General features: G+C 37.6%; 1 protein-coding gene across 4 annotated transcripts in view; it reads right to left on the bottom strand.

Moving 5' to 3' along the window:
* LOC149200374 (catalytics) overlaps window positions 1-12325 on the bottom strand; it is a 347379-nt gene that overhangs the window by 55470 nt on the left and 279584 nt on the right. For 2 of the 4 annotated variants that reach the window (XM_089402703.1, XM_089402701.1), the window contains exons 11-12: window positions 847-1113; window positions 640-750 (exon numbers count right to left, since the gene is read on the bottom strand). The exons of 1 other annotated variant lie outside the window; for it this stretch is intronic. In XM_089402703.1, the coding sequence (XP_089258829.1) occupies window positions 640-750; window positions 847-1113 (378 nt within the window). The remainder of the gene's footprint in view (window positions 1-639; window positions 751-846; window positions 1114-12325) is intronic. One more of the 4 variants, XM_089402702.1, reaches the window with a different exon arrangement.

The following is a 12325-nucleotide window of genomic DNA, read 5'->3' as shown; positions in this document are numbered from 1 at the left end:
AGATAGTAGACATGGTTTATTTAAAAATTTCCAGAATGACCATTGAGGAAGGATGTTATTACAACTATCAAAAATGGTCGTTTGTCAATTAGCATTTACTTTACATAAATACATGGTTCATTCAGTACTTTAGAGTTGATAATGAATAAACAAAAAGAGGTTACATAACGTCTTTCTCATCTTCATTTGTACGCATGTAAGATGATATCAGGTTTTGATGAATGATAACTTTATGGTTCCCTTTACAACAGCTCGGTGTCTTCTCTGTTCAATTTGTGTATAATCTGATAGCATGACTAGAATGTGCATACATATGTTTTATTGCAACCTTAATCAAATTAAGGAAATTCGAGTCACAATCAATCGGCTAAACTTATTTGAAATAATAGTATAATACAACAGGCTTTACTCGTTTAGAGCTAATTTAAATTGCCAACAAGGGTCATAAACATTCGATTAGCTTCAAATTACCGTTTTATTATGCTCATGCTTCACTTCTTAACATTTTAAGGGACATATTCATTGCACATGTAGTTGATATTTTTAACATTTTATATCATAACTGTCAAAAATACTTAATTTCCTATCGATAATCAAAATCTAAAAATAGAAGTTTCGAGGAACAAAATGAAACATTACATCGCAGCCAGTGACAGGAAAATGGTACTTTATTTCTTTTGGCTCTGCTTTCAAAACCTTGGAAGCCCGCGCAAATGCTGAGATAGCTAGTCCATTCCACGCAACAATGACCTACCCACCAAAACGAATGTATCAGCTTATATATATATATATAAAGCATCAAGCTTTATCACATTACAATACACTCTCTAAGAGAAAATACGATACCTTGTCATCTAGATGTGGACGAGGACGACAAGTTCTCCTCAAGAAGAGCTTTTCCCGACATGCCCCGAGAATCTCAGCATACTCATCCACCTTCAAACCCAACTTTGATGCCATTTCTGGAATCCCTTCGCGTTCTATCAGCACACTTTTTCCTTCAAATTCATTATGAGGATCACTCATTCTAGAAAGATCACAATTCCCACCAGGTTTTACATAGTAATGGTTCATAAAAAGCTTTGCATTCTCCTTGCCAAGAACTTCTTCAACCTTTAAGCATGAAAAAAATAACATAAGTCTTTTAGTTTTACACTTTATCCATCCATCTGTTACCTGATATTAGAGCTACGCGACATGGATTAGCAATAAAGAATACTGCTTTGACAGCTAAGCACAATTATTTTAAGAAATTTGACAAATAACGAGAGCACGGAGAGAGATGTCCCAGAAATAAAGGTAAGGCTACACCAAAATTTCAGACCAACAGCCAAATGATTTATCCGTCAATGAATGCCGTAAAGGCTTTGTAATTAAAAAAGGCGTTATGAAGGCTAAATACCAAGTCAACGAGATTAAGAGAAGATCACAATCATCCCAAAACATCAATTATGAAAACCAAGAAATAGAAAACGATTTCTAAAACAGGTAACATCTCAGGGACCATTTTCTAAGATATTCAAAAACATGAGGACAGCAAATGTTGGGGTATTAAGACTCCAATATATTTAGGAGACATAAATATTTGTGTAAGTTTCACTTGACTAGTTAGTGACATGTAACCAAGGTGACAATTAAATGGTATGGTTAAGGGTCAAGTGGTTAAACCACCAAAACCACTTAAGAGTGGTAAAATATGTAATAATGTTAGAACTGACATGCTGTACGAGAGATGTACCGTTCCTGTATTAATAAGAAAGACATCAATTTTTCCTCTCTCCACCATTGTCATTATGAATGTGTGCACCCTAAATTCTTACATGGTGTCAGCGTGATACTGGTCTTGAGCTTGCTATTGGAGTTCATGCCTGAAGAGTTCATCTTCAATTAGTCAGATTATGTCCAAACCTAGATGATATAATTAAATTAAATTAAAATTTAAAATAGAATAAATTAAAAGCTTCTGGGGGCTGTAAATAATTTTTGAGTAAAAAACGTGAAGAACAAGTACGGGGATGATAAAAATGAAGAATTAAGATTTGTAATTAGTTGAAAGATATTAAGAACTTAAGTTAGGGTGTCATGAGCAGAGTGAGCGTAAAAATCAAATATTGAGATTATCGTGCAGCAGGCAGATCTCATCAAAGGCAGCTAGGAGAACAGCACGAACAAGAAGTTTTTGAAAGCCTATGACCTGAAAGAAAAATGCCATACACGTTCCAAGCTAGAAAACATGAGATGCTTGAAAAGAAGCAGACACTGAGAAAGAAGACACTAATAGTACGCTGACTTCTAATGAGCAGGGAAGAAAACTATTAACAGAAAGACTGAACAAAATTTGCAGACTGGAATGTGGCACCTACAAGCAGTGATTTTGAGGTAGCATAATAAAACAGATAAGTTAAATGAGCAGGGCAAAACACCATGAACAGAATGATTGATAAACACCATTAACCGAATTAATGAGATTTGCTAGGAGGAATGTGGCACCTACATACCGTGATGTGTAGGCAGCATAAGACAACAGATGATTTTAATGCCAACACAACAATACAATCTCCTAGGTAGACCCTACAAATATGCTGCTGCATACTGAGATCAGGGTAGAAGACTGTACAACAATGGTGCTTGTTACCCGTCATTTCAACAAAAGGTGCATAGAGACATTGTTTCACCTTGCATAACAACATTGTAAGCCCAAGGATAGAAATTAAGGCCTTGTAGGCCACGTGAGTCTTTGTATTGATATGTCCTAGGCATGTTATGGTCGGCCATGGCCAGTCCCTTTAGTTCCTTCTCTGGTTATGTAGGGGAGATTGCGGCTGTAAGGGCTAGTCCAGTTCACATTGTGCACACCTATGTCTTACCACATTGTCCTGTGTCAGCGTCTATGCATCCTTGACCTTGGTGCAGTATTTATCAGCCAATTTCAATATGCTAGTCTCACAGTTTCAGCTGTTCATGTTTCTCGAGGCAGTATACATTTCCTGATGCACTAGGTCATTGAAGGCAAAAAATCAACTTGGTCTCAGATTGGTCAAAATAAAATGTAGATGGTATGCAATATAGAAATTTTTCTAAAATGTGAAGATAGCAACAAGAAAATGGCAATCAAAGGTGGTGCAATAGCACATGGAGGTTAAGGAGCAAAATAGGGTAAAATCTTGATCAAAATGAGACATGCATCACATTAAAAATTGTCTACAAAATTGGCCATACAAAACCTAGGAAGCAAAATTCTCATTTTCCCTAAGGTGTTGGAGATCCACATTTAGTACATTATGACGTCATTAACTAGATTCCGTGTGGGGTCTATGGACTTAGCATGAAGGGGCAAACATGATGTCAAAAGTTATGTAAAATATTATTTGGACAAAACCCATGTGGCAGAATATTCAAATTCTCAAGGACATTGTAGATCTAGCATCCATGCAAGGTGACATTCTTCCTTTTGCCATGTAGGGGTCAAGCTAGTCATTGTGAAGGGCCAAAATAGTCATTTGGACTCTTGGAGTCAAAGGGTGGAACCTGGACCACGTGTGGACAAAAAGTAGCTGTTGCAAAACAAAGTCATCTTCGTTTGAGACAAACTGAACTTCCCTGGACCAATTCAATTTTCTATGGACCAAATTGTGCCAAACAGCGTGGAGTGAGCCACCTCAACTAGCCATTGGAGTCTTCTTCATGATCCTTTGAGAATCATAAATAATTCATCTAGGTACTTGAGATTTGCATTGATAAAAAAAAGGACCATCCTTTCTCGGAGCAATAGGACCATCCACACAACCCCAATGGAGCAGCCGTTGGAAGGTGGAAAGATCTAATGGGAACTCTATGAACTCTTATTATATACGTAATTACGTATTTCACTAAGGCCAACAACTTTCTTCTTTCTCCCAGCGAATTTGCTATGTAAAAGGTCCCAAGCCCTAATCTTTGAGGAAAGTAGACCAATTCTTGGAGGGTTTTAATGAGTAAGACGACGTTGAAAATACTGTTGTTAAAGGTCCCAAGGCCTAATCTTTGAGGAAAGTAGACCAATTCTTGGAGGGTTTTAATGAGTAAGATGATGTTGAAAATATTTCTGTTATTGATGTCAACGACAAGGGGAGACCATAGATGTCCAAGCTAAAGATAGCAAGCAAGAGACTGTTGGGAACACTGTTTTTGGACTTTTGATACTTAGTTTGGATACCCTATTTTTGAAGGCCTTTTTACTCCAAAGACCTAGCTCAAATAAGATAGAATATATGGTTGGATAGGTTATTCCTAGACCTTCCCAACCGTATATGATGTGAAAATTCCTTAAATACAATGAACTAGAAATTATTCTCCTAATTGAAAGCAATTTATTTGTCTTCTGTTAATTATTAATGACAAATAGCGAATAATTCACAATTATTGAAAAGTGTTACTAGATTCGGTCTTCATAATGACATGTAATTGTGATTTTATGTAGTTGATGTAAAGAAGAAAAATAAAATTATTTTTGTAATGCTTGTCTCATGGGTTTCATGAGCAAGGAATTTTATTTTTAGTGATGGCTCCCATTGTGAGCCTTTAGGATTTGTCATCTAGTCATAAAAGTCAATTTGAGTCTATGTCATGTATGAAGGACCCTTCTTGGGCATGTTACGCATTTGTATGAGTCATTAAATAAGTATGAAAGCCCTCCAAGACAAGCACAAGACCTCTCCTTCAAGTCGGCTACAAGATGGAGTAAATAATCTACACAAAGAGACATGTCGGTTCACCCTCTTCAAGTCGGCTTATTACAGGCTCCAACGACTATAAATAGGGCAGTTCAGATTTCATTTGAAGGCAAATTTCAGAGAAGTAATTCGGTAATGGTCTGCAGTTAGAAGGAGTGCGAAGAGTCAAGGAGAGCAACACTATAATCAACGAGAAGGAAGAAAGGAAGACCGAATTGTTTGGGTTTGTCTTTGGGCTAATATCTTCACATATATGGCAGAAAACTAGGGTTTTTGCAGTATGTAATCAATCCAAGAAAGGGTCTCCAAAAAGGGTCTTCTTATCAGCTCCACTTCTAGCTGAGTTTACTTAGAAGAGTCCTCAAGAATAGCGAAGGAAGGAAGGCATCTCCAAGTTTGTTTTCTCTCCTCACATGTGTGAAACTACAGAAGTACAAACTGCAGTTTTGCGGAAAGAGACCGAAATTTTAGAAGTGCAGACAGTTCGACTTGCGTTGACCAAAGGAGGAGGAAAGAGCCATCAATTTGATTCGAGGAAGGATCTCATCAAGAAAGGCATGTGACTTGGTCTTGGAGAGGCAAATAGGTCAAGGGTCTTGGTCTTGGTATTTGTTAATGGAAGTCTCTATAAGAAGAAGAATTTGTTCGAGTTTTCCTCTTAAGTGGGAGAGGTTTTGGCCCTGACTGATAGCCTATATTCTGTGTCTCTTGTCTCTTTATGGTTTATGCACTAGTAGCGGTTTGATGAAGAAGAACACTAATAATCTAAGAAAGAGAAGATCCTAATCTAAGAAAGTAAAAAGCATTCACAAGCAATTATCATAAGAAGAGAAATCACCTAATACTTTATGCCCTAGATTTCTCAACAACAATTGCATTCTTCACCATAAAAATGTTGTAGAAATATAAAATACGGAACTGAGAAATAGATGCACACACACAAAAAATGGACACTGTTATTTTTGGAAAAATGTCCCTGGAAAACCCTTGAAGGGAAAACCAGTGTAGTAGATGACGGTTTTATTATTATTCTTCAGCAAATTCAGGATTACAATAATTTGCCTGCCAAATTGGCAAGGCTTCGACAATCTATAACTAGAAAAATATACTGGAAGACACCCTTGCCCTCTTCTGCAATCAACTCGGCCTTTCCTAGCTTGCTCGCGCTCTCCTTGGACACTCACACCGCAACCCAAAATACACACTTCGTGGCCGAATAAATTTGTACAACCTCGGTTTTGCCTCCAGGTGAGACATCTAGCCTCCCTCTGCTTCTAGATTCTACTTGCTCTGCCTCCGGAACACTGATTCGACTACTCGAAACTGAAAAAAGTCTCTTCCGGCAACTCGCAGTGGGGTTTTTGGCTATTCGCACTGCTCTGTATGATCTCCTCTACAGATAATTCACCCTCCCTCTTTCTTGTCTCCTGGACATTAGAAATACTGAGGAAATATTCCTCTAGATTCTCTGCTCTAAATCTCTGCTAATCCCTCGCTCTGATGCTTTCCCTAGCTTCAGCTACACCCTTGTTGAATACTTGCTGGGTAGTCAAACTGCGCAAATGATATTCAATGCCCCCTTCTCCATGCCCTCGACTTACTCTTATAATCTTCTGTTGGGAAACCAATGACCAAGATCTAATCTCGATCAATGGCTTAGATCACTTTGACTCCACCAATAGAAGTCTCTAGAGAAAAATTGAATTACCTTAATAAAGATTTAATTAACCAAATTCCCTAAGTTAGACTTAGGGAATGATTAAATTATTGGCAAATTAATTTAATTAAGGTGTTTTTGAGTCTTATCTCACGAAACCTTTTATGGGTTTTGGAGTGTTGAAGAATCTAGGGCAGTTAGCATTAGTAAGATTCTTCTAGACTTGATAACAATTTGTGAAGTGCTTTTACAATTTATCTTAGCTTGATCTTCTTCTTATTATTAGTGTGTGTGTTTACTTCATCAAACTGCTACCAAAAACAAAGAGACAAGAACTCAAGAAGTTGGCATTCTGCCAAGGCCAAAACCTCTCCCTCTTGGAGAGGAAAACCTGCACATAATTCTTCTTATAGAGATTCCAATTGACAAACACCAAGACCCTTGACATACTAGACCACTCCAAGACCAAGACACCAATCCTCTTCTTTGTCATTGTTGAGATCATCATCATTGTTGTGCCATTGAGGCCATCACTACTGCAACATCAAGATTATCACTGTTGTACCACCGAGATCCTTACTGTTGTATACTCATCGAGATCTTCATTTCAACAAACAGATCTGAAAATATATATATATATATATATATAGAGGAGAGTTGCACTTAGTTTTACCGAGATACTAATATTCTCCATTGACGTCATGACTGTAGTTATACTAAGATCATACTTGCATCTATTATCACTGCTTCTAGACTATATACTGAGAAAGAGTGTGTCTTCATGAGATCATTGCCTTATCGCAATAATGCTGAGATTGTAAGGTTGCTTCAAAGGTCACTATATTGATAGGCCTAGACAGTGAACATCGAGGAGATGAGGGCTGTAGTTTTCTCACTATAATTATTGTAGAGATATCCATGATGCACCCTACTGTACCCATCGAAGTTCTTGAGCTTTAGGATAGGCCTCTGAGAATGTCATCTGAAATTCATCCCGCAGTTGTCCTGTACTTCCTGCACCTATACGAAATTCAGAGAGAATTCGAGTTCTGTTCTATCTATGGTAACCCTAGCCACATATAAATAGTGGTTAGTCTCCCATATTTAGCCGACGTATCAGTGTGAAGTGTTGTGTCTATTATTTGAGCCAACTTGTCATTAATATATATTTTGAAGCCCACTTGAATGTCTTTCACATCGTTCTCCTAGTAGTCTTCTTCTTTGGAGAATGGTGCTTGTCTTGGAGGGCTACTTGACACAAGGTTGACCCAGGTACATTACATAACTGCTTAAGAGCTTTTTAACAAAATTTTGACTCTTTGACTTTCCTAGACCTATGGAATGAGCAAGAAACTCATTCATATAATTTATAAAAATAATATTTCTTTTTCGTGACAAGTACAAAGATCAAAATTACATTGACGAATACTGAACCTAGTTACACTTTTCTTCAACACTCCCTCTTAACTAGGGAGGTATTTACAATGGTACTTGGTTATTCTCAATCTAAAGAATTTCTCATGAGAAGAATCAGATTGGTAACCCATCTGTATAGCATCATAATAACCAACATTGTTTCCACAACAATGCCTTGACTGACAACTCTATCTCTCATCAGATCAAACCACAATGTTGGCGAGACCAATGACTATAGACACCTTCATCATTGTCTCTCAAGGTACATACCCACACCGGGTGTTCACTGAGTATGACCATCTAGGACTATTCTTATCTTGGGTTCCCAACCCTCAAAGAATATCGATCCTCTTGCCTACTCTTGTCTTGGATGCCCTATACATCCTCAAAGAGCATCAGATGCTAGATGATTACCCAATCCTTCCATTCTTTCTTCCCAGGTGAAGACAAGAATGTTGTGTCTATCTCTCCATCCCAATTAGGGAGTATACATCCATCATGTGTCTACATTTCTCTTCATGGCCTTCACTAAGACTTACGACTATTAGTCCTGGTCTAGTGCATGACACATAATATAGAAAAACACAACTGTCACTCCTTTTTAATCAGGGGTGACCCAATTCAAGCTCCCTCTTAATCAGGGACTTGTCTTTTCATCAACAACTTCTTCTTCGTGGGGCCTTCAGTTGCTTGATGAACTTCTTTCCTCGATGTCATAAAATTTAGTTGAGCTTCTTCCTTGTAGGGCATCAATCATCGATCACTTTCCTTCTTGGTTCATCATGTCATTCCTTTCTTCATGGAAAGTGGCCTTCTTGATACATATCTAGAACCTTTGTCATATAGCTACTTCTTTCCCATCATGCTTCTTTCAAGAATTTCCATTCACCACATGAATGCCAGTTGTACTTGTACTTACAACTCTTGTTTTAGTGGCCCTGCATGCACTCATCCAGATATTATTCAAGAAATCAAAACATAACATTAAATCAAATTGTACCTTACTAGATGGCTCTTCATCATGACATCTTCTTGTAGGTATCAACATCCTGCATTCATGTTGACACATCTCCCAAAGATGTCCATTGTCACAGGTCTTCATCTTTTCCATCAAAGTCTTCATATCTTTCTAGGAGATTTCCTAGTCAAGTCTTCTTGGTCTTTGGATGTTGATTTCCTTCATTAGGGTTGCATATCTCACGATTTCTTCCTTCCTCACACATTTCCTTCACAGTAGCTTTCAATCAAAGTTTCTTCATTGTAGTCAATCACCTCATACTTCATATGAGGACATATTATGTTGATTTCATCTAGTGTGACTTATGCCTTCCTACATCCTTTCAGAGGAGGAGATCCTTTTTCACTTGATCATGCTTCTTAAGATGGAAGCAATGATCCATGTTACCTGTTACCTACAACCATATGACATGACATCATAATATTAAACACAATCATACATACCTTATTTTACCTTCAAGTCATCAAGTTTTCTTCTAGCAACTTCCTTGATTGAAACGATCTTCAATCCCTGGATCTGCTTCATGTCATCATCTCATGGATTCCATAAGTTGGAGTTCTTGTTGAAACACTTCTTTCCTCTCTAGATTAGTGAACCCTACGATGAGGATTCCATCAGAGAATGTTGAGGATCTTATATATCCCCAACCGACAGATGTTTATGTTTTGACTTGATGTATGATGAGCCTTAGATGACTCCTTTCTTTCCTTCAATGTCCACTGAGGTTCCCAAGAGCTATATATCCTACATGTTGTCTGCCATGGATTTTGTCCTTCATGATCCATATGGTGATGTTACGAGCTCTTGTTTCTAATGCTTCCATGATGCCATGATGCATTTTATTATCATTGTCATATCTTATAACACAAGATTTAGGAGCTTATGATAGGGACCCTTTTGTGAGGGATACTATCTTACTCATAGGAGAGATTTGTTACTACCTCTTCCTTGGCCCTTTTCTTCAACTTCCTCCATCTTTCAGTGATATGAGCTTCCAAAATCTTTCTATAGCATTGAATCTTAACTATACTTATTTTGTCTTGGTCGAGGACCAACCTTGCCTTTCCTTTCTACACATGGTTGAATTCTTTTAACCTTCAATATTTTTGCCATCAACTTGCCTTTCTCTATCTAGCATAGAGACCACAAATTGTTGAATGAGGTAAGCTTCTTGTTCATGGACAATTGTTACCTTGCTTATTAGTTAAAACGATGATGATTATCTTCCTTCCTAGATCTTGTAGATGGGATCTTACGAAGATATCCTACATCCTTTGATACCTTTACTTTCATGAAGATAAAATTTCATGTGACCTTCTTTATTGCACCTAAAAAGAATGAGTTTATCATCTACATCACTTTGATGTCTCCAATAATGGTATGTGAGGGGATCTTTCATAAGCATCCCTTTCCATAAATTCAGAGGAGACCTATTAATATGTTTAATGACTTCAGCTTCTTAGAGGAGTATGACTATCCTCCTTCATGCAAGGAATCTTGATGACCCATCCAACCTATAGATGTCCTTGCAATCATGAACTCATTTAACCAAACTTAATTATAGAATGAAAATATACTTACCTGTCATGTGAAGGTGAAATCTTCACCTTGATCATGTTGGAAGTGGTTGATGAGATTCTTGTTGTACTGATAGGAAGATGGCCTTCTTTGCCTTCGAGTTACTTCGACTTATACATCTAACAAACTGTTGATGTACTTGGAATGGCACTGCATTGCTATCACATAAGTAGACCATGGAACCTTGTAGTATGCAACATTGTGTAGAATCATAGAGTATTCAAGGCACTTGCCATGAGGTATAGAGACCCATTACTTCAAATTGTTGTATCATAGGACTTCTTCATTTTATATTGAGTATTGTTTATACAAACTTCTATATATATGCCCTTGGATATATATCATCAAGCTCTGAATCCGAGATGTCAAGATTGATCCTTTTATAGAAAGGATTCAATTCGAGGTTGACATCTTCATATAGTGGCATTGAGACTGTGGGTAGAATGGGACTTGTAAAATAAATGTCATCTGGCTGAGTATATCTAAACTGAACTACTGTATGAGCTCTCTTAATTGAGTCTTCTACCTGTGATCATTTGCATCTTTTGTCCGAGTTTTCTGAGGTTGAGAATGTGGGAAGAATCCGAGTATAGGTCATCAAGTTGAGAGAGACTGTAATTCAAAACTGTGACATTGTATACTGCTGTTGTAGACTGATCCTTGAATGTCTCTTTTAGCTTCCCTTCCTTTGACTTTAGCACCTTAGCTCTGATACCATGTTGAAGAATCTAGGGCAGTTAGCATTAGTAAGATTCTTCTAGACTTGATAACAATTTGTGAAGTGCTTTTACAATTTATCTTAGCTTGATCTTCTTCTTATTATTAGTGTGTGTGTTTACTTCATCAAACTGCTACCAAAAACAAAGAGACAAGAACTCAAGAAGTTGGCATTCTGCCAGGGCCAAAACCTCTCCCTCTTGGAGAGGAAAACCCACACGTAATTCTTCTTATAGAGATTCCAATTGATGAACACCAAGACCATGACCCTTGACCTACTAGGCCACTCCAAGACTAAGACACCAATCCTCTTATTTGTCACTGCTGAGATCATCATCATTATTGTACCATTGAGGCCATCACTATTGCATCATCGGGATCTCCATCACTGTTGCAACATCAAGATTATCATTGTTGTACCATCGAGATCCTTATTGTTGTATACTCATTGAGATCTTCATTTCAACAAAGAGATATGAAGCATATATATATATATAGGAGAGCTGCACTTGGTTTTACCAAGATACTGATCTTCTCCATTGAGGTCATGACTTTAGTTATACTAAGATCATACTTGCATCTATTATCACTGCTTCTGGACTATATACCGAGACAGAGTGTGTCTTCATGAGATCACTACCTTATCACAATAATGCCGAGATTGTAAGGTTGCTTCAAAGGTCACTGTATAGATAGGCCTAGACAGTGAACACTGAGGAGATGAGGACTGTAGTTTTCTCATTGTAATTATTGCAGAGATATCCGTGATGCACCCTACTGTACCCATCGAAGTTCCTGAGCTTGAGGATAGGCCTCTGAGAATGTCATCCGAAATTCTTCCTGCAACTGTCCTGTACTTCCTGCACCTATACGAAATTCAGAGAGAATCTGAGTTCTGTTCTGTCTGTGGTAACCCTAACCGCATATAAATAGTGGTTAGTCTCCCATATTTAGCTGACATGTCAGTGTGAAGTGTTGTGTCTATTATTTGAGTCGACTTGTCATTAATATATATTTTGAAGTTGACTTGAATGCCTTTCACATCTTTTTGTTGACAATCTTCTTCTTTGGAGAATGGTGCTTGTCTTGGAGGGCTACTTGACACTAGGTTGACCCATGTACATTACATAAATGCTTAAGAAGATCTTTTTAACAGGATTTTGACTCTTTGACTTTCCTAGACCTATGGAATGAGCAAGAAACTCATTCATATAATTTATAAAAATA

This window comes from Pinus tabuliformis, chromosome 2_1 (assembly GCF_031772625.1).
Source record: "Pinus tabuliformis cultivar Carrire ecotype Pingquan chromosome 2_1, CPIR1, whole genome shotgun sequence".
Taxonomy (NCBI): Eukaryota; Viridiplantae; Streptophyta; class Pinopsida; order Pinales; family Pinaceae; genus Pinus; species Pinus tabuliformis.
The sequence above is the reverse complement of the archived record's forward strand: the minus strand, read 5'-3'. Positions and strand labels throughout refer to the sequence as shown.